The following is a 27977-nucleotide window of genomic DNA, read 5'->3' on the forward strand; positions in this document are numbered from 1 at the left end:
AATGAATGAATGAATGAATGAATACAACCTGGGCTGTATGTCTATCGAACATCAAAAGGCTGCTGCAAAGGTGAAAAGGGATTATATGTGCTAACCTTTCAAGAAGGCTAGGATAAAAATGGAGAAAATGATCTTGGTCAACAAGGCTTTCCACATACACAGTGAGCAGCCATCAATTGCAGAAATGATTAACTTCATGACCTTTTCTCCCAGCAGGCAAAGCATGAGACAATGTTCCCCAACCTGATGCCTTCCTGACAGGATGAACTACAGCTCCTACCATCCACATTGACCAAGCTGGCTGAGCACGGTGAGAGTTGTAATCCAACCCATCTGAATTATGCCAGGCTCAGAAAAGTTGCCATTGTAGGTCATATAGGAACATGTACATTGGAAAGGGTTCTTGTTGTGCACATGTTCTCCTTCCTTACAGTAGGACACAGACTCCTTTCAGCAGATGGATATAGACTTGTTAGTAATTACTAAGCAGAGAACAATATTCCATAAGCATAAATGCATCTAGAGGGGCCACTATGAGATACAGGAAGCTGGACTAGATGGGCCCTTGGCCTGATCCAGCAGGGCACTTCCTATGTTCTTATGAATGCCTGTTAATCAGGGCCTCCAAATCCTCTTTGTACCTGGAGCTCTTTCACCTACCTAATGCAAACCTGCTTCCTTGTGATCATATCAGGCAGATCACAGTTGACTGTTTAAGTACAAGCAATCTCCCAAACTGGCAATCAAGATACAGTATTAATAATCATTAATAGGATGTTTTCTCTAGTGCTTGAAAGCAATAGGTCATGTCTTGATGAGCAACATTGTTTACAGAAGGGCAGGATATGCTGCAACTTCTAGCCCTTTTCTCATTCTTGCTACATTCCTATCCCTTTGCTCATTTCCTGTGGAAAAGTACTGGTGCCCCAAAGAGGTAATTTTCTTCACCATCATTCAGGCATGTGCCTGGATTTTAATTTCTTCTTTTGAGCTGAAAAGAAAAAAAATCACATAATTAAGAGCAAGGAGCTTTCATTATTTTAGAAATCATCCAGTCTGTGTCACTTCAGAGTGTACAGAAAGTTTTATGCTCAAGTCCAAATGACATGTGGCATTAATTGTATTCTTGGATTTAACATGACTTGGGTTTTAAATGCCAAAAAATAGCAGCTGCAGGTATCCTAGAAGAGGACCCACAGTTGCTGGGGAGGGAGAGCTCAATCTTCCACTCTCCTTGCCATGATCTAAGCAAACCTTGCCCTCTCGTTTGCATCAAGAAAGGGCCCAGGGGAGCTTCCACCCTAATGCAGGCCTAATACTGTACCTAGTCCAATAATACACCTATATCTGGGTGGGAAAGGGTGGGCGCCAGTTGTTTAGTATTAACTAGTTCTCTCATCATCCTAGGCTGCTGGGCAGTGGAGACCAACATCATTGCAGGGTACCAGCTTCTTCTGCCCTGATCTATATCATAGGGCAAGCTAAGCTTAATGGGCTTGGGTTGAGCACAGCCCTTCAGATACTATTGAACTAGTGTTCTCCTTGTGCCTTACCACTGAGCAAGTTAGCTGGGCTGATAGGTAAAGAGTTCAGAGGAGAAACTTCTGTTGTGAGAACCAAAGGCCAGCAGAGCAATCCACTGTCCCAACTTGCTCCATGTGCTTCTACCAGCTTGTCTGTCAGATGCATTGCTCTCATGACAGATATATCGTTATTCTTCTGTGTATTCATAAACAGTAATTATCCACAGAGAGACATTCAGGATGTTGTTACAGGAGACTGATATCAAAATTCTCTTGTTCTCATAACAGGGAAGATGATCATAGTCCTTTTGCCAGCTCTGGCAAGAAGCCATTTCTCAACTGCCTGATTCTCCTTGTTATGATTCCCCAATGTTTTTCCTTGGCACTCGCCTCCTGGGATTGGAAAACAATTCATATTTTTTCCCCTTTATATCTCCCTCCAAGGTAATTTCTATACAGCAGAATTATTGTTTCTTTGTAAACAAAGAGCCGGTCATTCATTAAGCTTCATGGGATAAGAGAAACAGATGAATCCACAGCAAGGGTTTGCTCATTTGGAAGTAAAAACAGAGATATCAACCATCATGGTGATCTCATATCTGTGATTTACATCTTGCTTCAAAACATATCAATCTTCTTGCCCATGTTTTTTCAATTTAAAAATTGGATCTGAGGGTCACCTACTTGCCCCACAATGAGCATGATTCTCCATCAATTTGGTTTTGGGCCTTCCTCTAAGGCACCAAGTATTCCTTTATCCTTAGAATATTTCCTTGAAGTTGGTTCAGCTGAAACAGAGAACTTCTGATCTAAAGGCAGATCACAGAGTGAGATCTATGGTAGAGTGGATCCAGTTTTCTAAATCAGAGATAGACAGATGGCAAAGCTTCGGCTGACTTGCTGTGGGTAGGCAAGGATTTCTGACACTTGAAATAGCAGCAACTGTGACTGTGTCCCTCTTTCCTCACATTCTAAATTATAATTGTCATAAAAATAGGAATTTAGTTAAACAAAGCAAGTTTGGAAGAAGCAGGAGTGGATTTTGTGTGAAAGAACTTTGTGTAAGGTGTGTGCATGTTTGGCCTGGAAAAGTTGAAGAACCAGAGAGAGCAAAGACACAAAGATGGAGACCAATAGAACCTGAAGAACTATGGGACTTTGTACTTCTGGCTGTAAGCTCTCATAGTAAGAAATTCGACTGAACTGTGAGCTTTTTGAACTATGCTTTCAGTAAATTGACAGAAACCATCTGCTGCTAATTGAGGGAGTAGAGCAAACCCGGGGAATAAGAAGACCCTGGTACGAGGATCCTCCTGAGCAAGGAGATTCCACACCTGTCCACTAAGTGATGGAAGACCCACTAAGTGCATTCCATACTTCACAATATGTGATAAGGACCATATATCTAGGGGGAAACAAAGAAACATCTAATGCGCATGCTCAGCTAGTCACCTGCCCAAAAAGAATATAAAAAGAGGGGTCCGGGCAACCATAATTTGTCTGCTGAAACCAAAAGGCTCTTGGAACTGACTACTCTTTTTTTTGAACTTGGACAATGCAAATGAATAATTCTTTTCTCTTTGGTGAGTATGTATGTGATGTGAATGTGTTGAATGCATGAAACTCCTTTTATTAGAATTGTAATCAATAAGTAATAAAGTATATTCATTTTGCATTTATTAATGTGTCTTGAGAGGTCCTTTGCTGTTTAATATTGTTCTTCCTGGGATACAAAGATCTAGTAGTAACCCTTTTGTGACATATGAATTATGTTTCGTTCTGGTGCTTATAACAAATTCCTGCACTCAGCATTCTTTGATCCAAGGAATATGTCCCTTTCACTAGGCTTTGCCTGGTGGATCATCTTGAGAGTCTAGTAAACTAAAGTGGATGCCAGAAGCCTGCCCACCCCTGTTTTAAATACTGTACCCTACTATAATCACATAGTCATAACCTTATTAAGGTGGCATATTAGATTGATTGAAGGCTGGCCCAGTGGCCAAAAAATAACAAATAAAAAATCAGCTATTTGCTTGAAGTCTCCAGTTAAAACCCAAGCTCAGCTCTGGGATCTTTTCAGGTCACCTCATCAAATGTTAGGAGTGGTTCTACCCGGACGCTCTTCTTCTGAACGCCACGAATAAGGACATGTAAACCACAGATCGCTGATTAACTGATTGTTGTGCTGGTGGCAACATCATTCATTATGGCAAGGGTGGCTCATTGTTTGGAAAGTTGTTTTTGAAAAGAAACACTAAAACAATATGCCAAAACCATCCAGAATTGAGGTAGGAGGATGCCCTGGTTTCCAGAGAACTGTCCTACTACTGCTGGATTCTGGATGACTTCAGTTTGTCAGTGTATGCATTCTTTCTAGAAGTGAGTTTGCTGGTGCAGGTCCTGTTGATGGCAACTCTTGTCATCCTTCACCATTAACTGCCCTGGCTGGGGTTGAATTTTAAATAAACAGCTTTTGGAGAGTCATATGTTCTCCAACCCCTGTATTACAGGGATTCACAAATCTCATGCCTATCAGATATATGGGGTTGTAACTCACAAAGGAATAATTCAGTTCCCATCAGCCAGTGAGCATTCTGGAGAGGGATGATGGGTGCTGTAGGCCAACATTTGCCAGGTATGGTGGGTGGGAGCTGATCTGTACACTCTGCTGTAATAGGACTGGTCTCAGCTGACTGTGCCTCAAAGTTTACTGTTCCTTCTTCAGTTGTTCTGAATCCTGCAGCAAATGGGATTAAGAGGATGGTGGGCTCAAGCCTTTTCTCTTTGCACATTTGACATGAAGTCATCATGAAACATTCATTATGTTCAGCTGCCTTCCTCATCTGGAGGGAATGGGGCCTCTGCATATTTCATTTCCTTCCCATTAAAATATCATGAAAGAGTGATCCCTGGCTCACAGTTCTTTAATTAGTACCTTTATATCCACCGCCATTTGGCTTGCTCTGATTTGTCCGGAACAGTGCAAAGAAGCACTGGAAGTGCTTAGGTATTGGTGCATGTTGGGAAGAGAGGGGAAATAATAGATTTGTTGTACCCCTCTGTGTACACTTGAACAGCATTACTCAAGAGTAAGCAAATGGGCACATCAAGTTGCACATGCCTTCCTGATGCAAAACCAGGGAGAGGCTGAACTGACAAACAAAACTGAGAAAAAAGTAATTTGACTATTTCAGGCAAATCCTTAAAGAAAGAAAGAAAGAAAGAAAGAAAGAAAGAAAGAAAGAAAGAAAGAAAGAAAGAATGAAAGAAAGAAAGAAAGAAAGAAAGAAAGAAAGAAAGAATGAAAGAAAGAATGAAAGAATGAAAGAATGAAAGAACCAACTTTTTTAAAGAATCCTATGCTCCTCTGCTTTTCACAGGTTTATCTATAGTTGTTTGTTGTTCTTATTGTTTAGTCATTTAGTCATGTCAACTCTTCGTGACCCCATGGAGCAGAGCACACCAGGCCCTCCTGTCTTCCACTGCCTCCTAGAGTTGGGTCAAATTCATGTTGGTAGCTTCGATGACACTGTCCATCTATAGTTGTTAGTGGATAATAAAGCTTATCTCAAGGTTATGAAGTTTCACCTGCTGATTTTCTGTGTGTCAAGCTGCTATTAAAAGCACAGGGATATACTAGGTTGTGTTCTTCTGATCAGGGAGCAGTGCTGGGGCAATCCTGGAGGGCTGGGAATGAATGTCTGGAGAATGTTTTGGAGAACGGATGTCATATTGGAAGTAGAAGATCTGGGTGACTGTCTATGGCAGAGCTAGACATTCCATTTGGGTCGGCACCTAAGGGATCTATCCAAAACCACTTGAGCAAAATGCATACCGCCTTTGTCTTGAAAACCAAATTACATCCACAGAGGGTGGGAACCAAAATTATTTCTTGCCTAAGATTCATTCCATTATAGCAGATATATTTTTACAGTATGGGCCCTCGTCATGTCTGGGGTTCCCAACAATTCAGTTTTGCACGATTCAGCTGGAATCATTCCATTAGAATGCAAGCTTCCAGACTTCACAAGGCATTTCTGCTAGGGAAATGAGAGACAAGTAGTAAAAACTGTTTTGCTGCTTACTGCCAACAGCAGTAATGTAAAAATCAAACCGACACCCTACATTCTGTCCTGATACAAATGTTTCAGCTTATTTAGCAATTGCTTTACTGCTTTAGACAAAGCTCAACTAAGAGCCATAAACAAATTGGTTAAGAAATTGCTGACATACATCTGGAAAAAATTACTCAATACACCGTGTTCAATGTTAAGTGAATGCTCTCCCCAGTCTAGCTTTGTAGTATGTTTCAGCAGCACACCTCTTTGTTTTGATACACTCTGAAACTCATGGCTTCACTATTTAAAGACTTGGCATTCAATGTTCACATGATTCTATTTTTGTCTTCAAGCAGAAACAGAAGAACCAGTAGGAAGCAGTTTGAGAGCCACGCTCTGTGTTTATGTTCTATTAGTTCAAGGACATTTAAACATCAAAAGGACATACATCCAGACACACACACAAACATACATACATGCCACCTCTATCTCCGTACAGTATAGTCACTCCTTCCTCTTCTGTGTACACAGGGGTCCTTGTGACGTTGCAAGGGGTGTGCTGGAAAAAAATAAAATTTACCCTTGGGAAAACAAACAAAACATATTTCATGACCCTGTTGATATTTGATCAGTATCTTGTTTTTGGACATCCTGCTTCTCTGAGAGACATAAAGCCAGGCATGGAGGAGCAGCAGTAGGTGGCAAAACCGTTTTTTACTACTGTTTACACCAAATATCAGGGAGGTGCTAGCTAGAGAGGAGGCCTTTTCTAGCCCAGTGAGCCAGGTCTTTTGAGCAAGAGCCCGAGATGCTACAGGTTGGGCTAAGTTATACCAGCCCAGCTGGGGCTCACACAGCAGGCTTCCCTTCAGAGAGAACAAGAGAAAGAGCAAATTCCATCATGGACGATCTAAAAGAGGGCAACCAGGAAGTCGTGCAAGGTAAGGCATGCACCTTGAGAGGATGTACCCAGAGGGACAAATGGTTGAATCAGCAGGCAACAATGTACAAATTCACCTCAGGTTTGTGGGCTTCCACCTTTTTGCCAGAGGGAGGTTTGAACAGCAAAGCGGGCAGACTCCTCGCCTTGACAGAATCCATACTCACTTCAGGCAAGTAGTCAGTGGCAACGGGACGTTTAAACTGGTGTTTATATTGCATCTTGTTTTGGTTAGAGGCAGCCCAAGTTCTCATCTCTTTCAAGGGTTAACACTGCAACAGATGCATGTCTTTTGTGCTCTGGATAGACACTGGGAGTAACAACTAAGACATGACTTTCTTCGACAGCTGACTGTGCCGTACATCCTCTTAAAACGCACATCTTATTGTTTAGGACTACAGCTCCTCAAACAGTGATCAGGTCAGCTAGGGAATTGTTGTAGTCTTTAAAAACTGTCTTCTTTCTGTCTCTCCTCAGAGGACGATGCTGTCTTTCTGGCAAATTGAATACTCAAGTTTCCAAACATACTTGGTGCATCAGTACATTGCAGTTTCACCGATCTGGTTCACTTGTAATCCGTGTTTGTCACATATACACATTGCATTTTATGAGCACATTTAAAAGTTATAAAGCTGCCCTGGTCAGCTAAAAAGAGATTCAGCCTAACTTTACTGGGTTGCTCTAAGGATAAATGAAAACAATTTCACGGATAGGGGAAAGATTATCTAGAAATGCTACAGAGCAACTGGATAAAATAGCTGAAAAAAGTGTGAATGAGTGGGTGGATATCTTTCAATTGCAAGATATCAATTCCATCAATGAGCAGCATTAAACAGGCATAATATACAAGGCTACAACATAGTGTCTATTCAGTTATTTATTGCTAATTTCAAAGAGTTACCATGCAGTTAGTGGTCTGACTTTACTCTTGTTTGAAAGAAACAACCTGTTAAAATATTTCATAGAGTATGAATGGAATGCTTAATCATTATTGGAGACTTCTTCTATCATAAATCTAGGTTTGGAAACAACAACGACTCAATTATCTCTTGACAGCCAGATTACCTTTCCTTTTAAACTTATTATTTAGCACTTTTTGGTTGTTGTTCCTTCGGGTCCTGCAGCATCAAAATCATGCCTGTGAGTGAACGGAGACACATCTTTTGGTATACAACTCCCATTAAAATTCCCTGTCCTCTACAGCAGTAGTCCCCAACCTTGGGCCTTCAAGATGTTCTTGGACTACAACTCTCAGAAGCCTTGATCACCATCTCTGCTGGCCAGGATTTCTGGGAGTTGAAGTCCAAGAACATCTGGAGGCCCAAGGTTGGGGGCCACTGCTCTATATCACTCCCCAGTGTGCTGAACTACAACTCCATTCAGCTTCCATCCCCTTCTGAAGGACACCAGGTTTAAGAAGGCTGCCATATGGTCCCCAGGGCAAGGCACTATAAATAACTGTAAACTATGAATAAGGTCATCTCTGTCTCTCTTATCTGTGGTTTGTTGTCCTTTGATGTCAGTGTCTACAGTCCTACCCCAGGCAGAGAAGTGCTGAGGATGGAAAATGCACTCCTCTCCCTCTGCCCACCACCAACACATGAGGGTCTGTTCTGTAGAGGTGTTTTTGCTGGACACCCCCTCCCATCATTCCTTGGCTTTAAGGAGCCCACAGAACCAGGCATGTACAAATAGCCTGCTCTTAACAGAGTGCATCGCTGCACCAGGATGCCAACAGGGAAGGATAAGGAGGTAGACCCCCTCTTGCCACTGGTTTTCCCCACTCCACCCCACTGATTGGATGCCTGCCTCTCTGGGATGGGGCAAGCCACTAGCTGCACAGTTGCAGATGCCAGCAGTGTTGGGGGTGTGCGTGCAGGGTAAGGTAGCAATGGGGGAAAGATGGTTTGTTTCCTGCCTCAAGGGGCAGGAGAACGTGGGCTGCTTCCACTTCAAGACATCAAAGTGCGCACACCTTTACACAATTTTCCAATCTAGTACATTTTAAAAGGTACATGATTTTGTTAGTCCAATAGGATTACACTCTACTTAGAAAAGAAAGAACTCAGCAATTCAAATTCACCTTGCCCCTCTTTCTGAATATGGGGGAACTGTGTAAAACTGGAACGCACAGGGAGCTTTTTGCTGCGTAAGGTATCTGTTCAAACATGGTCGGAATAAATTCCAAACCAAAGAACTGCACAGCCTGCAGAACATAGCTTGATGTATGCATTTTAAATGAAAAAAAAATACAGTATCTGGAAGCAGCTCTCATTCAAAGGAATGTAGCTCTGAAATGATCATAGGAGCTGCACAACACTTCTCAGCAATGGTGCATGTTTTCCTCCAGGGGGAGCCAGTCACCAAGAGCCGGGTACAAAAGTGGACTGCACAGGGAGAGACAGCAGGAGCCTCTTGGCAGATACTGTCTAGTGCTCACTGCAGGGGGTTTGGGTACCGTGTGAGGCATATGTGCCCTGCTACTGTGTGGTCTGGTCTGGCTCAATGGGAGGAAGCAGGAACCACTGGCTGGGAGTCTGAATCCTCACTGTGCCTCCTGGGAGAGGGATCCACTGAGATTACCTGGAGCCGATGGGGTTCCGAGCCCCATCACCCATGCAGCCGTGGGCGAGGTGCATTGTCTCAGAGCACTACCAGAAGGAGGACCTGGGAAGCCACTTCCAGTTCTGCTATACCCAGAAGACAATGGGATGATGGCTGTTAGGTCACTGTCAACTTTATAACACCACAATATCACCATCATTGCTGCTGCTATTGCTGCTGTATTTCAGAGGCCCTGTAAAAACACTGCAAAATTCTCACACACATTTTTACTCACAGCATTGGTTCACTGGCGAATCACAATCCTATAATTCCCAGGGAAGCATGACTCTCAGGTAGAACAAGGTGCATAGCAGCACTTCTGTGCCTTCCTAACCTTGGGCCTCCACCTGTTCTGGGACTTCAATTCCCAGATGCCCTGGCCAGGATAGCAAGTGGTGAAGGCTTGTGGGAGTTTTAGTTGAAAAATATCTGGGGACCCAAGGTTGGGAACCACTGTTTTAGAGCAAAGTTTAGATTTAAAGAAAAAAGCTTACTCTCTTCCAGCTCCTATTGCACTGCTGGATTTTCATAGCATCAACGATGGCAGAGGGTGTTTTCAAAGAAGTAGCCGTGTTAATCTGTGCAAGCATATTAGACAAAACAAAAATATAGCAGGCACAATATTGTGGCACCTTAAAGACTAACTGCTATATTTTAATGTGTGGTTTCATGGATCAAGTCCACTTCTTCAGGTATAAGACTGAGACTATATGACTGTCATATTTATGCACACCACACAAACAGCTGGGGAGACAGATAACGAACAAAATGACAATGGTACGTTAATAATAGAATAAGCTATCAGCCTATGAATAATTTAAGTTATCAGTCTACAAGGTAACAATAGCATAGCTGAGACAAGTGGCAGACAGGGAATCAATGTGACATAATAACTTAAGGTCCTTTGATTGATATTCAGTCTTTTAAGTGAGTCTCCAGCATCCATATATACCTTACTCACTTTAGCTGTGTCTTTTTAAGTTTTGATCTGTAAGCTGTTTTTCCCCCCTAAGACAATCTGTTTCAGGTTACTTAAAGCAGTGGTCCCCAACCTTGGGCCTCCAGATGTGTGCTGGCCAGGATTTCTGGGAGTTGAAGTCCAATAACATCTGGAGGCCCAAGGTTGGGGACCACTGACTTAAAGAGTGTCCAATAGACTGAAACAGTCTGAAATTTGTTTTTGTGTGTTGCAATTTCTGACGTCCAATTCATGTCCATTAATCCTGTTATCCAGAGGTTGTCCTGCTTGCCCTCCGTACAGTTGACAGGCATAGATCACATAGTTGCCTTTTTCTTTCTTTTTCTCAGTTCACTGATTTCTATCTTCTTCCATTTCCCACTCATCCACATGTTAAGAAGAAGTTCAGGGGCACCATTATAGGACTTTGCATGAGTGGGAGAAATATCAGATCCTCATGTCCTTCCTCAGCAGGTAGGTTTGGAGTTGGCAGAGTCCAAAGCAGTCTTCCTAGAATCCTTCCCAATACTTGCAAGTTAAGCTGTCCTAGCACTTAGCATTCAAGTCAACACCTGTTGCCCAACAATTTATAACATGGTTATATTATTCATTTCTACTGCAGAGACATTACAGAAATAGACATGCCAGCACACTTCCACAGTGGCTGAAAGCTCAAGAAGAAAGAACAGTGAGTCACAATTAAAAGGGGGGGGGGAACCAACTGGAAAACTAATGTTACCTTTCAATCATTCTTTTATTTACAAAAATACAAGGTGAACATTCTGGAAGCAAATTGTCTCTCCCTAGAGCAAGCAGAACCACTGCTAACCCTGCATTAGATTCCTAGAAGGATCCTCCATAGTTCAGAGTGCTTTACCCTTAACTATCAAAGCAAAGCAAAGTGTGCTGCTTACGTATATACCACCCCATAGCACTTCAAGCACTCTCTGGGGGGTTTACAAGTTAATTATGTAGGCTACACATTGCCTCCCCAGCAAGCTGGGTACTGATTTTACTGACTTCGGAAGGATAGAAGGCTGAGTGAACCCTGAGCTGGCTATCTGGGATTGAACCCCAGGTCGTGAGCACAGTTTTGGCTGCAATACAGCGGTTTAACCACTGCAACACGAGGCTCCTTATCATGCCACTCAGTACGTATCACACTACAGTATTCTTCTCCCTGAAGTTCCAAATTGTTATTCTCCTACTGCCTGAAGTGTGTTACTGATATGCCAAATTCTGATATGCCTTCCATTCCGGAGCTTCAGTTAGAAAAGGGGACATTGATATCACATAATCCTTCAAACAAAACCTTAGACTAAGAACTGTTAGCAGTGATAAAGATCTCCCAGCTCACAACTCCATCCTCAACCTTGAGCAAAGTAAGAAATTCCAGATGGTTTTTGTCTTTGTTCCAAACTGTTCCTCTATTTTCAGTGCTGATCTGTTGCAGCTGACACCCGTGAATGTGTTCTGGTACTTCTATTTTCATATCATGTCTTCCCTGAAGCAGAGTTTAATAATACAACAATGCTATAAATTATTGGATGATAAGCAATGACTGAATGCTAAGTTCTGGTTCAATTTCACTTGCTATGATTATGAAGGACCCTAGGAAAATAGCGTTCAACTCCAATCCTACAGTAGCAAGCGTGTGCTGATCTGTTATTTTACCCATCTGCAAGATTGTGCAAATTATACCCTTTCTGTTTCAGTCTCAGTCTTAACTATTTGGCCTCTTTGGTGGCAATGGAATTGTACCACCCTAAACCCATCAATATTATTTGTTTTGGGGGAAGGTAAGCAGAGTCTGGCTTGGTTAGTATTTCATTGGAGACCACCAGGAAATGGAAAAGAATGATACAGGGAATCTAGAATACAGTACTTCAGTGGGTCCAAAATACAGCAGCCAGATTGTTAACTAGGACAGGTTACAGGGATCACATAACCCCCATGTTACAGCAGCTTCACTGGCTGCTGATCAGTTTCTGGGCACAATTCAAATGCTGGTTTTAAGCTATAAAGCCTTAAAAGGCCTGGGGCCAAGCTATCTCAAAGACTGTTTATCCCATTATGAGCTGGCCTGGGTGTTAAGATCACCAGGAGAGGCCTTTCTCTTGGTCTGATCACCTTCTCAGGTGCATCTGATGGAGACATAAGAGAGGGCCTTCTCTGTAGCTGCTCTCAGACTTTGGAACTCCCTCCCACAGGAGGCCAGACTGGCCCCATCCTTCTGCAAACAGGCAAAGACCTTTCTTTTCAGGCAGGCTTTCCCTCAGGGACTGAATACAAGAGGGTGACTTTTAGATGGATTGTTATGCATTACTGCTCCAACTGGGTCTTTAGTATTACCCTGTTTCCCTGAAAATAAGACCTAACCTGAAAATAAGCCCTAATATTTTTTTTGGAGCAAAAATTAATATACCACCCTGTCTTATTTTTGGGGAAACACAGTACGTGTTTATCATATCTCAGAGTGGTACTTATTTGCTCCTTTTAAATATTTGTATATACTTGTTGTTTTAGCTTTAATATTGTTTCTCAGCAACGTAAGCTGCCTCTTTATACTCATTGTTTCAACTTTAAATATTGTCTTTCAATGATGTAAGGTGCCTTGGATCCTTTTAAAGGAGAAAAACAGAGTAAAAATATTTTAAATAATAAAATAATAATAATAATGTACCCCACTTCTCCATAGACTGTGCAGGAAGGGAATGGGGGAATGCATGTGTAGTTGTGTAAATGAAATTAAGGTAAAACACAATGGACACTCCATATTATCAGATTTAACATATACAGTATATGGACTATGACATCAGGGGAAAATGACCCTGCTGAGGGTCCTGAGTCTTTTGTGGCAGGTGAATTGAAATCACAATGAATTGTGACAATGAGAGAAGGAATTTGTAGAATCTGAGAAGGAAAACTGCAAATATAAGTTCAAATGGGTTTTCCAGTAGGTTATAGCACCTTCCTTCCTTCCTTCCTTCCTTCCTTCCTTCAAAAAGCACATTCACTTAAGCATTAACATGACATGATCACATATTCATCATAATTTTTAAAGTTTGGTTAACTATGTGCTTTATTTTTTCCTATCATGTTATTCTTTTAAAGGTAGTTATAAAAATACTTTCCCTTCAGTGTTCATGCTGATTCTAATTTTTTAATGAGTGAACTTATCTTTATCTGCTACATTGACTGATATCCTGTTGCTTAGCATAGCAAGTCTCAGCTTGAGTAGGCCCGTTAAATCAGTGAGGATTGGTGAACCAACTCCTCTGTAAGTTGTATTGACTCAATGGGCCTACTCTAGGTGTCACTTACTATGCTAAGCAATAGCATATCACCCAGTATGTATTAATGCATTTAAGCTCCCACCCTTAAATGTACTTCTGTTTTAAATGGAGAAAAGATTTTGTGTGTGTGTGTGTGTGTGTGTGTGTGTGTGTGTGTGTGTGTGTGTGTGTGTGTGTGTGTGTGAGAGAGAGAGAGAGAGAGAGAGAGAGAGAGAGAGAGAGAGAGAGAGAGAGAGATCCCTAAATGACAAAAAGGCTGCACCAAAGTAAATCTTGTGATAAGGGTCAAGTGATTATTTCTGAATTTTAAGTGGGAATTGTCTGTACATGTCAGCTGTGAAAGGTTGATAACAATATTACAACTCTGTATCCATCGTTATCAGGCAGAATCAAGCAATATGTCAAACGGTGACCTAAATCATACAGAACAGAATGTCTTTGTTTACAGAGACAGCCACGCCGCCTGAAGTCCTCTTGCAATTTTCCTCCAAGGTTGAGATGTGGGAGGGTGATAGAACCTCCCACCAAGGCTGCAGTGAATATGTGGACCAAAACAAGATTCCCATGTTGAATGAGCAGCTGAACACTCATGAAGAGCTCCTTGGCAAGTCTACCAAAGAACTGAAGAAGCTGGCAAGGGAAGGCTTTTGGGCTAGAAGTCACATTCTAAGGGCACAGGCTTACCAGCATGTCATCCAGGATATACCTTGCCGCCTCATGACCCCTGATGTCCAAGTCTACAAGGATGTTGCCAGCAAGTTATTTGGAAACCAGAGTGAGACTTTTGATCCCTTGCCTGAATTCTTGACAGGAAGCATCATGCCAGATTACTGCCTCACCCAAGAAGGGGTTGCTGTGGTGAAAAAGATACTCATATGCATTTCCAACCTGTACCCGGACATCACCTATTGTCCCCTGCTTCCAGCTGTGACTGCCCTGATACTCCATTACTGCCAAGATGAGGCCCAGTGCTTTGAGAATACCTGCCGGCTCCTCTACTGCAATGCCCCCCACACCTCCTACATAGACCACTCTTTCCTCACTCATGAGGCCTCATGCATGACCTTTGGGGACCTTGCCAACAAGCACTGCCCAGCGGCCCACCGACTGATAGCAAGTTCATCCGACAACATCTTTGAGGTGTATTCTGAGTGGCTGGTATGGCTTTTTAATGACCTGCCCTTTGACTACATCATCCGCATCTTTGATGTCTACCTTCTGGAGGGACAGAAGGTCCTTTACCGAATTGCTCTGGCTTTGTTGAGGCAGTACCAGATCTCAGTGGATTCCAAAGGACTGGAGGTGACTGATGTCAAGGGAAGCCTGCAGGCTTTCATGTGTGATATTCACAACCACATGACTGCCGAAAAGCTCCTGGAGAAGGCATTTGGGATCCGTCTTTTCTCTCGCAAAGAAATCTGGCTCCTTCAGATGGCGAACAAGAAGGCACTTGTGGAAAAAGGGGTCACTGTGGTGCAGCACAGGTACAAGACTTTTATATTTACTATGGCTTTAGACTTGCCCTGTTCTCTCTTTGGGAGCTGGGGAAAGTGGTTTGTTTGAACTACCCCTCCCAGAATCCACCAGCCAGCATGGCCACTCACCACTCACTCTGCCGGCTGGGTATCTGGGAATGGCAGGCCAAAAAAAAAAAAAAAAAAAAAAGGGATCCTGACCTGCTGACAAACAGCCAAGGAAACACACAGTGTGGTTTGTGTTTCTCTTCCTGTCTTTCTCTTTCTCTCTAAGCCCTCAACTGATTTTCTCCTATCTCATCTCAAGTAAGAACTGAGTAAGAACTGCTAGCCACTGGGCATTTTGTGGCGATTCTGAGCCAATGCAGGTCAGTGGGGCTTGCTCTTAAACACACATGCTTTTCCTGGCAGCATCATGTGCAGGCACATTCCAACAGCTACAGATGAACACTAAACGCTTAGACGTTGATTTTGTTTAAGTGCAAGTGTGAGAGATACTGCCTCTGAAGGAGAAAGTACCGTTCTGTCAAAGGAAGCAGGTATTTCAGTAAGCAAGGGATGAGGAAGAAGACAAGCTGTTTCAGAGGTAGAAAACTGATCCCTGAATTTTGTAAGGCAGTTTTATTATCTCTTTTTATCTCTCCCTTCTTCATTAAGAAACTTGCTAGGATAATTTCATACAAAATGTTTTGTGTTTCACCCTTGGTGATGCTTATGCCTCAATCTAATACAAAACCTAAGGAGCAACAGTTCACAGACAGCTCCTGTACATTTACTGTACTAGGTTTGTTAGCCAGTAGACCGCACTGGCCTGACATGCACTTCGGAAAGAAAGTACAACGTGAGGATGAACTTGGTTCATGTCGTACGACTGAGATGAGCATAGTAATATGCGTGGGGATACAGTTCATCGTGGCACCACTGCTTGATGTGCAAACAGCAAAGCTGTTTAGCCATACTCGAGACAGGGTTGGGAGCTGAAGAGCAAAAGGGATGCATGAGTGAGGGGACCTGAGTCCTCCGAAGACATACCTCCAATTCCCTGTCACTGGAACTACTGTCTCTCCTGCTGTGATGGAAACAGTTCAGTGCTAAGACTGAAAGGAGGTCAGCTACTGCAAGGAGGAAGATGCAGACTTTCCCGCCACCTATGCATTCCTTTTGCCCTTTGTATCAGGCAGCCCCATAGAGGCAGATATAGATACACGTAGCAACTTTAATGGATCTACCACCACTGTATATAGTTTAAGCTTTAGTGTAAGCAAAACTCTCACCTGGAATTATTCCAGATCTTACACTTTGCATTACAGTGGTATTGGTATTGCAGCATTGGGCAACTTATAGCATTCCTCATGCTCCTCGACTCCAACTCCTATTAGCCCCAGCAAAGCAAAGGAATCAGGATGATGGGAGTTACCATCCAGCAACATCTAAAGAGCCATGGGTTATCCATTCCTGATCTGCCCTCACTGGATCTAACATATCAAGAGCAGTTTTGTTTTTTGTTTTTTGCTGGGCTTGCTCCTTTCTGCTCAGTCAGGTGCATGCTTTCAAAGAGGACCTTGATTCGTTGCCAGACATTTGTTGTCATTACATGCCACCAATTCACTCCTTGCTTATAGCAACCCTAATAGTGTTTTTAAGGTACGTCTGATGTTCAAATAGTGAATTACCAGTGCTAACTCTGCGATTGAGGCTACTTAGCCAAGTGGAAGTTTAAATGCCAGGAGTCTTAATCTGACACTTTAACCACAATATCAGGTTGCTCTCCTAAAGGTTAGGCTCCGTTCTTACAGTAATGGACTGATGGTTTTCTCCACCTTTCCTCTGCTACACAGGCAACCATTCCATCTTACAGTAAATGCACAAGATTTTGCATCTGCCATTGTCAGTATCCAGGAAATGCGCATTGTGTGGTCCTGGATCCCTGAAAGATTTTCTTTGTTCTCACCTGTGCTTTTATTCTCAACTTCTGAAGATGGGTACAGCTTGCAAAGGTAAGGTTGCACTTGCAAAAACTATCTTATGATTTCAGAATTTTATCAGAGAGAAAAACAAACAAACTGAAGAGTGCCATACCAGTTTCAGCCAACTCACAAAGCAGGCTATTATGCTCAAGAGAAACATTGGGGTCATTTTTACTAAGGCTGGCCTTCTGGGGCCAGCTGCTAGGAGAGATGTGATTAGCATCAAACATCCCTCCTGCACTCAGAGCAGAGGTATTCATGAGGGATGCACATGGAAGCTCATTACACAGATGACTGAAGTGCATGAAAGCACCTTGCCTCTAGATCTCCCCGGGGGGGGGGGGGGAGGGAGTGACCTGAGGACATGCCCATTTATTCTGAAGTATGGAGATGTTTTCCTGGGGTGTGTCAGATCCTAACAGTTTCCTTATGTGGGAATGGATCTGTGTTTGCTGCTGGTCTCTTGTCTGCACAGCAAACAAATGCAGACCAATGAGATCAGTGCAGGCTAGAACTTGGAGATGTTACTCTTTCAAATAAAAGAATCCCTCACCCCAGTGTGACCAACCAGGGGATTCTGGCAGCTACCATTTTAAAAAGTAACTTTTCCAGGCTCTGGTGTGGACTGCATAAACTCACTTCAACTTGGATCCCATTCTGGGTGAGTGGGAACTTTCTTACCAATGTCAACATTTATGTTTCCAGTAGTCTGTCCATTGTCCCAGAAAGAACACAGACAAAGTGCTGTGGAATAATTCCTGCTCTTGAGTTTTCTAAATATTCATCTTGTCAAGAGTAGAGAGTACTCTAGTACTTATCGTTTCGTCTTTTCCTTTGGAATGATACAGCTCAGCAGATGCACAGCCAAAGGTGTGCAAGGCAATCAGGTGCAGAGACAGGCTGTTCAGGAGTTTCAATCAGTCTGACAACTGCAAATTTACAAAATGACAAATATGTTAATGTGGAGGCAATTAGAGGATTTTGGGTATCAGTAGTTGCAGGATGCTTTATGGTGACCTATGACACTGAAATTTGCAATACCCAGGGGAATTTTAGCTGTAAACCAATTTCTAGGCTTAAAAACAGTGTTGTTGTTGTTTTTTAAAAAAATCTAAACAACCCCCAAGAAATAGTCTCCTCTTCAACTAAAAAAAGGTCCCAAAGTGACTTGGTTGCAATCGGTAAAAAAGAAGAAAGTCTCTGAGTTCAGGAGTATAGCCCAGCAGCCATGATACAAAAGGAAAGGGGAATGAGGAGGGGGAAAGGAACACTTAATGTTTGGACATCAATTCTTAAAGGTGTGGTGTTCCTTTATTGACCAGCTTGAAAGCAAACAAGTCAGGGGATGGCCACTGCTTCATGGCAGCTTTAAGAGGGAGGGCCTGACAGAGCTGGTCTCTAGGCAGAGCTCATAGAACAGCCCTGCAGCCCCATTCTCCCCTTTGCTGAAACCTGATGGAGTGATTCCTGGGGGGCAATAGTTGAGGGAAGTGGGAGTCAAACAGAGATGTTGTTTCAGCAGAGTTGATGGAAGTCACCCCACTTCCCATCTCTTTCATGGGTGCAGCCTGATGGAATGGCATTGTGTCCTTCTCACCTGTAAGATTTATGCTGCCACTCAGGAAGCAATCTTCTAACAATGGGGCAGAAAACAGACTGGAGGCAAGCTGGCAAACCAACTGTATCATGACTTTGATGCAAGTACAACAAAGATGAAAGGGAAAGATGTTGCATTTTCCTGTCTGTTTTCCTAGTTGTATACTATAAAACCAACAAAACATGTTAGCCAGAGCCCTGGAGGCGGAAGATAGACAGAAGCTCCCCTTATCCTTCTGAGAGATGAAGAATAGAAATACAGCTACAGCTCCCTCATGGTATAAACAGCCAGGGGTGTCCAATAGTTAAGATAGATCCACATCCGAACTAGCACTTCAGAGTCACAATTAAGCTGTCTGACTTCAGGCTTCAAAATCTATCTGTGTCAAGATTCTGTGTATGCCTCGGAGATTATGATGTGTTAAGGTTTTATCTGTGCAATTACCTGCTTCGCTGAGCAAAAATTATGGCTTCCAAATGTCTTCTTTGCTAGTTAGTATATACCCCTGAACGATACTGGAGAAAAATAAAGGAGTGGTTTTGCCATTGCTTCTTGATGGCTTTGCACAGGGGGCCTGTTTAATATAACAATCATATGTGTGGAGAGCTTATCGGCAATTGCCACAGGGGGCTATTCCTCCAGATGTTTTAAGTGTATATAATCATAATCATAATCATAATCATGGGCTGCCAAGTCAATTCTGACTTATGGTGACCCTTTTCAGGGTTTTCTAGGTACAGAGTACTCAGAAGTGGTTTACCATTCTCTTCTCTTGTTAATAATAATAACAATAACAACTAACTGCAACTACTGCTGCTGCTGCTCAGAAGGGGTTCGCCATTACCTTCTTCTGGGGGTGCCCCAGAACTGTGCAGTTTGGCCAAGGCCACACAGGCTGGCTCTTCCCCTACAAGCCACTTTGGGGGATCAAACTCCCAACCTCTTTTACACTAGCACTATTGCCAGCAAAAGCCTACACTGTATCTTCTCCTCTCATCAACAATTAATTGGATCCTGAAGGAATGGATTCCCTTCCATACACTCATTCTCATGCATATACACCCCAAAAACAGACAAGAGAATGCAAGACACCCTGGGGCCCAAACCAAAGTCAGAAGAGCACGGCAAGGGCCTGGTCAGAGAACTGAATGTTTCCCCAGAACTCCCTGGATAAATCTAGGAGAAGGAGCACATTACACATTCAGGGTGATTTGGCTATGTGAGTTGTGAAAGGATAGTTGTAGCAGTATAAAACAAGAACAGTCCACACTTCAGTCCGCACCCATGTTAAGGAATAGCCTTTACTGACAACCTCATAAACAGCATAAACACCATTGCCCCCTGTCAAATTTTAAAAAATAGTATTCCAAGGATACAACTCACCCTTTGCCTCACCAATGGCTATTACTGGCTAGGGCCAGTGAGAGTTAACAATATATCAGGGGTGGGTATGATCTGAGGGTCTGAGGGCCTGGGGCCAAATTCAAGTCCTGCCAGGCTTGGAAATGGCTGGAAAACTTGTCTGAATTAGACGGGGTGGGGTGGGTGGGTGGAAATAAGGATCCTGACCTCCAAGGCCTAGAAGCGGAAAACCACTGCTGCTACAGATCTCTTTCTTTGGCCATTATATGGCCATACTTGTATTTGTGTGTGTGTTTTGATGTTAAAGGGCTCTGGGGTGTCTCTGGTGCCTGCAAATACATCCCTGGTGACCGCAGCCTTTCAAAAGAGGAGCCACAGGTTACCCACTCCTGTTCTAAATGAGGTGGAGCATCTCTGCTATGTCTTGGTAATGGTCTTAGGCCAGGAAGACTGTGGAAAGCATGCAATGAGTCTGGGTAATCGGTGCCTCTTCTGTTTCCACCCTGCTGCTTTCCTTGCCCTAGGTTTGCTAGGAGTGCACTAAAAGCAGAATGTGGTACGGCAACAGCTTCCAGTCGGTTCTACTCCCTTTCCCTCTCAATGCTATTTCAGGTTTGCCTTCCTTCTCCTTTGCTCCAGATTCAGCTCACTTCCTTTCCTCTTTTGTTACTTACAGGTTTTACTCCTGCTGTGAAGGCTATGAACCAACTGTATTGTTGCTAAAAAACACCCTTGGGGAAGTAAGCCTCTTCCGAATATCATAGCGGACTGTGGGTGGGTTTTTTCCTCTTTGGGACTGTGATGGAACTGAAAAGATGAGAAACCATATACCAGATTGTATACACACTGGTTTAAAAATGAATTCCAACCTTTATTGCTGAAGGAGAAGCATCAGACAGCTCACCAAAGATGCGTGAATTTACACCTATGCTTTAAAAACAAATGTATTTATGCACATTTTAAATTCTAATTTCTATATTTCAGTGCTTGCCAAAATAAATAATATTTTTGAAAGAGCAGGATTTGTGGTGGGAAATGCAAGCTTCAGTCAGAATGACTGATGTCAAAAAGACTGTGATAATAGACTATATTTTGCTACATTCTGCCAGCATATTTCTGGACGCATAATCCTATCCCATTATGATTAAGCTGTTTGACTCAGACAGCTTAAAAGCAAGCTTCTGTGAGAATAAATTCTATTGGCTCCTTTTGCTTTGGCTGATACCTTGAAACCATATATTATGGAATTTCACATTGCTTGCCTTTCCTCCTGCACAGGTGTGTGGAGCATTTCTGTCCTCTGACTGGAATGAAAGGAAAAAAAACGGGGGTGCATCAAGTTTCTTTGGCACTGGAGAATGTTTTGTTTTCACTGTGAGTCTAAAATTACTTCCCATGATGAAGAATTGATTGAAATATCTCTCTGTAGACCTTTTAGCTATTGGTTTCCCAATGGGTGTGACCAACAGCAATATTACCATACAAAAGGAGGGTTTTATAAAAAATCACTGGGTGAATCCTGGAATGCATTGATCCCAGTTCTGCACAAGTTAAATATTTCTGCACATATTCCATAATGTGGCTATGTCTCTGAGAGAGGGCTATGTGCTATACTTCTGTATAATCAAGGGATTATAGACTCCTAGAGCTAAAACGGATCCCGAGGCTCATCAAATCCAACCCACTGCCAAGGCCAGAAAGCCATAGATCAGTGGTTCTTAACTTTTGTTACTCGGATGTTTTTGAACTGCAACTCCCAGAAACCCCAGCCAGCACAGTTGGTGGTGAAGGCTTCTGGGAGTTGCAGTCCAAAACTCCTGAGTAACACAAGGTTAAGAACCAGTGCCATAGATAAAGCATTCCCCATAGGTGGCTGCTTAACTTCTGTTAAAACTCCACCACCCTCTGAGGCAGTCCATTCCATTGTCACATAGCTCTTATTTTCAAGAAGTTCTTCCTAATGTTTGGACAACATTTTCTTTCTCATAATTTGAATCCATTTTTATGGGTCCTATCCCTTGAAGATAGTCGTTTTATGTGAACTTGTACTATTTCTGCATTGAGTAGGGGGTTGGATTCGATGGCCTTATAGGCCCCTTCCAACTTCATTATTCTATGAGTTTATAATTCTATTATTAGACCAGCCATTTCTCACAACATAGTGTTCCAGTCAACTGCTACCACTTACGAAACACAGTGTGTTGTGTGTTCATATCAAGGTCTCCACAAGCTCAGTCAAAGAGAGTACCATCAAGAGGCCTCAGTGCCTCGTACTTATGGGCTACCTTAAGAAAACAAACAGGAATAAGCTAAGCTAGCATGGGCCTCACATGTATGTTGTCTGTTTTGAAAGGTGTGCCCTGAAATGGAGCGATATGAGTGGGTGTTCATCAAGAAGCCTGAACAAGCCAAAGCAATGCCTCGCTCCCCACGCCAGCGTTCCCCATCTCCCTTTTCCTCAGAGGGCCGGACAGCAGCCAGCAAAAACCACCTCACGGTGCCAAAGTTAGACGTGATTAAAAAACGCCTCTCTCCATTCCTGGCAGTTAGGCACTTCAAGTTGCCCTCAAAAACGGCTTCTATGTTTATGTCTGGAACTCATGAAGGAATTATCATAGGTAATTATGCTATTATAACCTTGCAACTGCCACGTTAATGTCCCTCCCACAATACTTCTAGCAAACCAGGTCCAATTCTCTATTCAGCATTTTTGTGATCCTACCATAAGATGGTTCTCATTTTTTGCCACTGCCTGATGCTTCAAAATATCCCCTAAGGAATATCATGGTTGAGAAACAGGGAAGTGTAAGTTTCCTTCAGTTTTTGTTGAAACAAAATTAACAGAGCTATTTCTCTAAGTCACTGTCCAGTAAGGGCAGGCACAATGGAGACCAAGGCACTGCAAGCCTTTTGAAAGCCCCAGATGGCTAGTAGAGTCTTTTGATGGGACAACTGTTTTTACAGAAATGTAGTTTTATCCAGCATCTCCTGGGGTGTCATACCAAAGGCCTCACACAAGCTTATGTGCTGCAACGGGGAAACAGCCAGCAAGTGCCTTGTGCTACGATCAGTTGTTTCCCCAGAGTCTCAAGCCAGGAGGCCCTCTGCCGTTGTTCCCTCTGTGTCCTTGACTGATTCCAATGCCTGCCTCACGCTTCCAGCCTTTTCCCTCCACCTCCTATTTTTTTTCCCTTCCTTTCTCTTTTCTGCAGGAAGCACAATTCTTCTCTGCCCTGTGCAAGCACAATTGTTCTGGAGGTTCACATGTAGTTCATTCTCTGTGGATCACGGGAAAGCTAGGCTTCTCACCTCTCTTCCCGCTCCTTTCCGGCACTCCCTTATACAAGGCCATGCATGTTCAGTTCTGTTTTCTGGGAGGTGCTGGATGGGTTGGGGGCCATTGTGAGTAGTCCTGAAAGTTACAAAGGAGGGAAGAGGGGACCAATTTCTACTCATCTCAAGACTGGTCCAAGAACGCACATACTGTATCTTCTCCAACTCTCGGGTGGGTCTGTTTCATCTCCAGAGCTGTTGCTGTATCCCATCTGATTCTAGCATTAGTATAAGGAGCAACTGTGAATAAAGTACACAGAAGTATTTAGTTTTTTAGATTAAAACATAAAGTAAAGGGAGAAGGTCCAAGACAACTCAATAAGGAGAGGGCATGCTCAGTTATTTCCAGGAGCAACTGTTTGCTTGTTGGAACACAATTTTTTTAAAGTGAGGAGTGGCTGTTTGAGCCTCTAAGAGATTCTAATAACCTAGAGGAAGTCATGACTGGCTGGAACCCATAAGAGAAAAGTTCCTGTTAGACAGTGAGGATACATTTTATTGCGGGTTTCACTTATAGAAACATCATCTGTATTCTGTATGATGTTTTCATGAGGATACTGGGTGACTGCAAGCTCCTCACTGACACCAAGTACAGCTCTCTGTAATGTAGAATGAAGAAAATCAATCAGATACCCTAGCTGTGCTGTTATAATGAGCCCCTGATTCCTTGCATTCAATAATACACCTACTGATTATGCTGTGTGCATGCAGAATAAGACACTGTTCTGAACATGGATCTTTTGGCTCATATAAAATGCAGCAGAGTTGTGCTGCACACAACCAGCACAGCACAGCATAAGACAACTAGCTCAGCCAGGCAGAGATTATGTTGCCAAGGGCAGTCATTAGGAGGAAATAGTAAACAACAATATTGGCACAGAAAATATGTGAACTGTGTCATACCACTTACACATGCTTACATACATCTTCCAAGTTTTTAAAAGCAAACAATGTTCAAATGGAGTTCCTGATACATTGTTTTTGCTGTTGTTCACAATTTCAGTTGCTTAAATAAAACCATCTTGGTGGTTTTTACTATGCAGATATATAAAAGAATATTTTAATTCTCTCACTGAGTAACCATTTTGATGGTTCGTTATGAAAATGAGAAAAGTCAAGGCAACTTCCACAGATGTTTGTCTTCTGTAGCTTTATTCATGCATTCCGAGAAGAGTAAATTTGAAAGTCCAAAGAAAGAAAGAATTTTGGTCCATTTCCCAATCTGTCACTATCTCTATGTGAAAGACCTCTGAAGAGGAATCAAGGTATAATCAGACAGGCATTTGTCCTGCAGTTTGGTCTAGGTGGGGGACGGGCTGGTTTGCTCCTTGTTTCAGTGAGCACATGACATATGTGCCATCGTAAACCAGCCTGCCCCTGACCGATTCCTACACATGCTTTTTGTGGATCCAGAATTTCCTTTCCACTCACCTTTGGAGGTCCAGAGGGAGGACGTTTTGCATTTATTTTTAATTGTTTCTAACAGATCAGTGATACTTTGAAAGAGTTTTTTTAAGTTCTATCAAGAGCATTGCTGATGCACTGTGTCAGTTATTAACAATTAAAAAGAAATTGAAGCCTTAATCTTCCTTCCCCTCCAAAGGCCATAAGGAAACTTTCTCAAATCAGTCAAGCAGCTTCACCAAAGGGATAGCCAGCTGGCCAGCTAACACTCTCGAGAAATGGGAAGCTTCCTTTCCCAAAGAGCAGTTTAAATTATGCTAAGCAGAGTTACTTGAGGTGCCTTGTGGTCAATCCCTGCATGTGGATATAAGGAATGCCCCAAATGGCATACTTTATCTCAAAGAGACCCTGTTTAGTGTAATCTAGACCAATCCAAGCTGGAATAATTCAGTCATCAATCTGCTCTATGTGGAGCTTCTCTATGGGATTCAGAACCCTGATTTTTCTAAAGGTAAAGGTAAAGGTTCCCCTTGACAATTTTTGTCCAGTCGTGTTCGACTCTAGGGGGCGGTGCTCATCCCCGTTTCCAAGCCATAGAGCCAGCGTTTTGTCCGAAGACAATCTTCCGTGGTCACATGGCCAGTGCGACTTAGACACGGAACGCTGTTACCTTCCCACCGAAGTGGTCCCTAATGATCTACTTGCATTTATATGATTTCGAACCGCTAGGTTGGCGGGAGCTGGGACAAGCGACGGGCGCTCACTCCGTTGCGTTGATCCGATCTTATGACTGCTTGGTCTTCTGACCCTGCAGCACAGGCTTCTGTGGTTTAGCCCACAGCGCCACCACGTCCCTCTGTGCTGATTTTTCTAGATGCCCAATAATGTAGCTAGACTCCACATGTGGCAAAAGCTTTCATACTCAGGCAGACTCTCTCCCCAACAGGCAGGGGGCAAGTCTAGAACTTTCTCATGTTTTCTCAAGCCAACCCTTTCTGGATTGCTTGAAAAAGGCTCAGCTGCATCTGTGTTGTCTACTTGCAACCAGAATCAGAGACAGCTGTATACATATTTATAAGGAAAAGAGAGATCGCACAACAATAGCCCTTGTCCAGAATTGGGCTCTATAACACAGTGAGCAAAAGTTCTAAAAATATGCATTTTTTCCAGGTGGTGGTGGAGGCCAGGCTCTGTCTCTTGATGCTAATCTGGATCACGGGAGAACAGAACACTGTGAAACATTTGACAACCCTCCTCTCTGCCAAGAAAATTTTCAAGTGCAGCTTTTAGAAGTCTGGGGCTTTCAGAACTCTTGATGACCCTTTTAATCCCACAGGATGAAATATTTTAGACCAAGATTGCTCCTCATAGCTGCTCATGGCAGCTCCTGACGGAGTAAAAGACAACACACAGCTGGAGATGTCAAAGATCAAGAACAGATCATTTTACATTTTTGAGGATATAGTCTGATAATGTAGTAATTTTGGCAGGAATCTCTGGGGAATAATAAAATATATTAGATGATCTGATTTAGCATTTAGCCCCCAAACCATTCTTCTTGGTTGTCTGAAAAGTTTAATTCTGGACAAAGATGTGCAATTGCTATCCATCCTGATTGTTCACTTTGATTAGACAAAACATATCAGGCCTGAAAACTACAAGAATTCCTTTTTCCTCTGACTGATACAGGTAGGTATTGACACTAGTTTTCCTATCAAAACAAGAAACCCAAAGTAAAATTAAATGTATTTCTAATTCCGTGGAACGATCAATTTAAAGACGAAGTGTATCCATATACTTGATCTTAAGCTTCTTTCTCTTTTAGCTTCTTGAGATGCATATTATTTAATTTGGTTATGAGAAATAATATCAGATAGAAAGACAATATACTTGACTTACATCTTCACAAGAGGAAAGCTGTGAATGTCATTTGATGCCATACACTCCACTGAGTTTTTTTCTTTTTGTTTTGTTAGCACATATAGTAAAGGAAAGTGGGGGAAGATGCCCTCTAAAGCAAGGATTGGTGGATCTGTAGGATTGTTTTCAGGCTATTTGCTGCATCCCCACTGTTGAATTCATTCTTTTATTTCCTTAGCAATTTGCAATTAAAACAGATCTGCAGAAAAAATCATTCTGTCTTCATATGCATTTTTCCTACTATACTAGGCTATATCAACCATTTGTCCTATGGAAAGGAGATCCATTGAAATCAGTGAGATTTGTTAATCACCGCTAACTTAATTCTCACTTATTGCAATGGGCTTATCCTAAGTAGGAATAATATTTAAGACACACAATTTTGTATGCAATCCCTCAACTCAATAAAATAAGTATTTCTATCCCATCTGAGAGAGGAACTATATCTGCAGCTATCTTTAGCAGGCATTTTTTATGTTTACCTTCTCTTAACATATGCAATTTTCTGCATATTTTCAAACTGACTGCTGTGAGCACAATTTTCATAGAGTGCAGATTTCAGAGGATACCTCAGGAAGTGCAAATTAAATATGTTCATATCAAAATAACTTCCAAGTGAAATTCTTCCCCATCCCTACTTAAACCCACTTCTTAAGCAAGGACTAGATGCTGTTTACCTATAACTCAAACCAAATCCAAATACTCCTATTCCTTGGGACAGCTGTTTTCTTGTTTCATACTTGATTGCTGGTTGCTTAATCACTCTACAAACTTTGCAGAATTCTCCCCCCAACTGCATGCAATCCTTTGCATATAAACTTTATTGTAATATGCATTTGCAGTTTCTTACTTTCTTTCCAGTCCCACAAATGTACGATACTTTAGAGGAGAATAAACAGCTTCAAAATCATCACATGCTATGAGAAATGACTTCTCTTTGTTTAAAATACAGTTGTGCAGGTGACTTTGAAGTGTGGCTGCTTTTGCCAGGAGGGAAACCTATGACAGAGCTACCCATATTCCCTTCACCATCAGTTTTTGCACTTCTTTTAAGATACGACACAACAGACTACATTCCAGCATTTTTACATCTTCTATTACATTTGCCAGGATTTGTGTCACAATTCCACGTGGCCCCTGATTGTTTAAACTAGGAATCTTACACTACATGCCCCTCAGCTGCCACCAGTTGATTTCATCAACAATACCTACTATTAATGATAGATGTCCAGGCCATATGTCATTTTAAAAGAACCAAACAGAAAATGTTTATTGATACAGGTGTTGACAGAACCAGCAACATTGTTAACTCCTAAACAAATATTCTTCTTTATCCACCCTCAACCACCATTCTCCTGTCCAAACTCCACAACTCTCCCCACTCTCTAACACAGCAGTCCCCAACCTTTTTAGCCCCGCAGACCGGCCGGGGAAGGTGGGACACCCCTCTGTACACGTGCACTCGTGCACATGTGCAAAGGAACGGTGTTGTACGGGTGTGTGCACACTTGTGTGCATTTGCAAAGGGCAGTGCAGCATT

General features: G+C 42.5%; 1 protein-coding gene across 1 annotated transcript; it reads left to right on the plus strand.

The window, feature by feature from the left end:
- Positions 1–27149, plus strand: LOC110084018 (TBC1 domain family member 24). Its single transcript, XM_020803011.3, has 8 exons — positions 1–310; positions 1812–6522; positions 13828–14863; positions 16693–16851; positions 20457–20520; positions 21059–21154; positions 22134–22398; positions 25688–27149. The coding sequence occupies exons 2-8, from the start codon at positions 6390–6392 to the stop codon at positions 25831–25833; spliced, it is 1899 nt and encodes a 632-aa protein (XP_020658670.3). The 5' UTR covers positions 1–310; positions 1812–6389; the 3' UTR covers positions 25834–27149.
- The last annotated feature ends 828 nt before the right edge of the window (positions 27150–27977 follow it).

This window comes from Pogona vitticeps, chromosome 2, assembly GCF_051106095.1.
Source record: "Pogona vitticeps strain Pit_001003342236 chromosome 2, PviZW2.1, whole genome shotgun sequence".
NCBI lineage: Eukaryota > Metazoa > Chordata > Lepidosauria > Squamata > Agamidae > Pogona > Pogona vitticeps.

Coding starts and splice junctions, on each gene's coding strand:
- LOC110084018 (XM_020803011.3), top strand. CDS start 6,390: ATGCTACAGGTTGGGCTAAGTTATACCAGCCCAGCTGGGGCTCACACA. Junction 14,864..16,692: donor GTCACTGTGGTGCAGCACAG/GTACAAGACTTT, acceptor TCTGCTACACAG/GCAACCATTCCATCTTACAG. Junction 22,399..25,687: donor TCATGAAGGAATTATCATAG/GTAATTATGCTA, acceptor CATTTTTTCCAG/GTGGTGGTGGAGGCCAGGCT.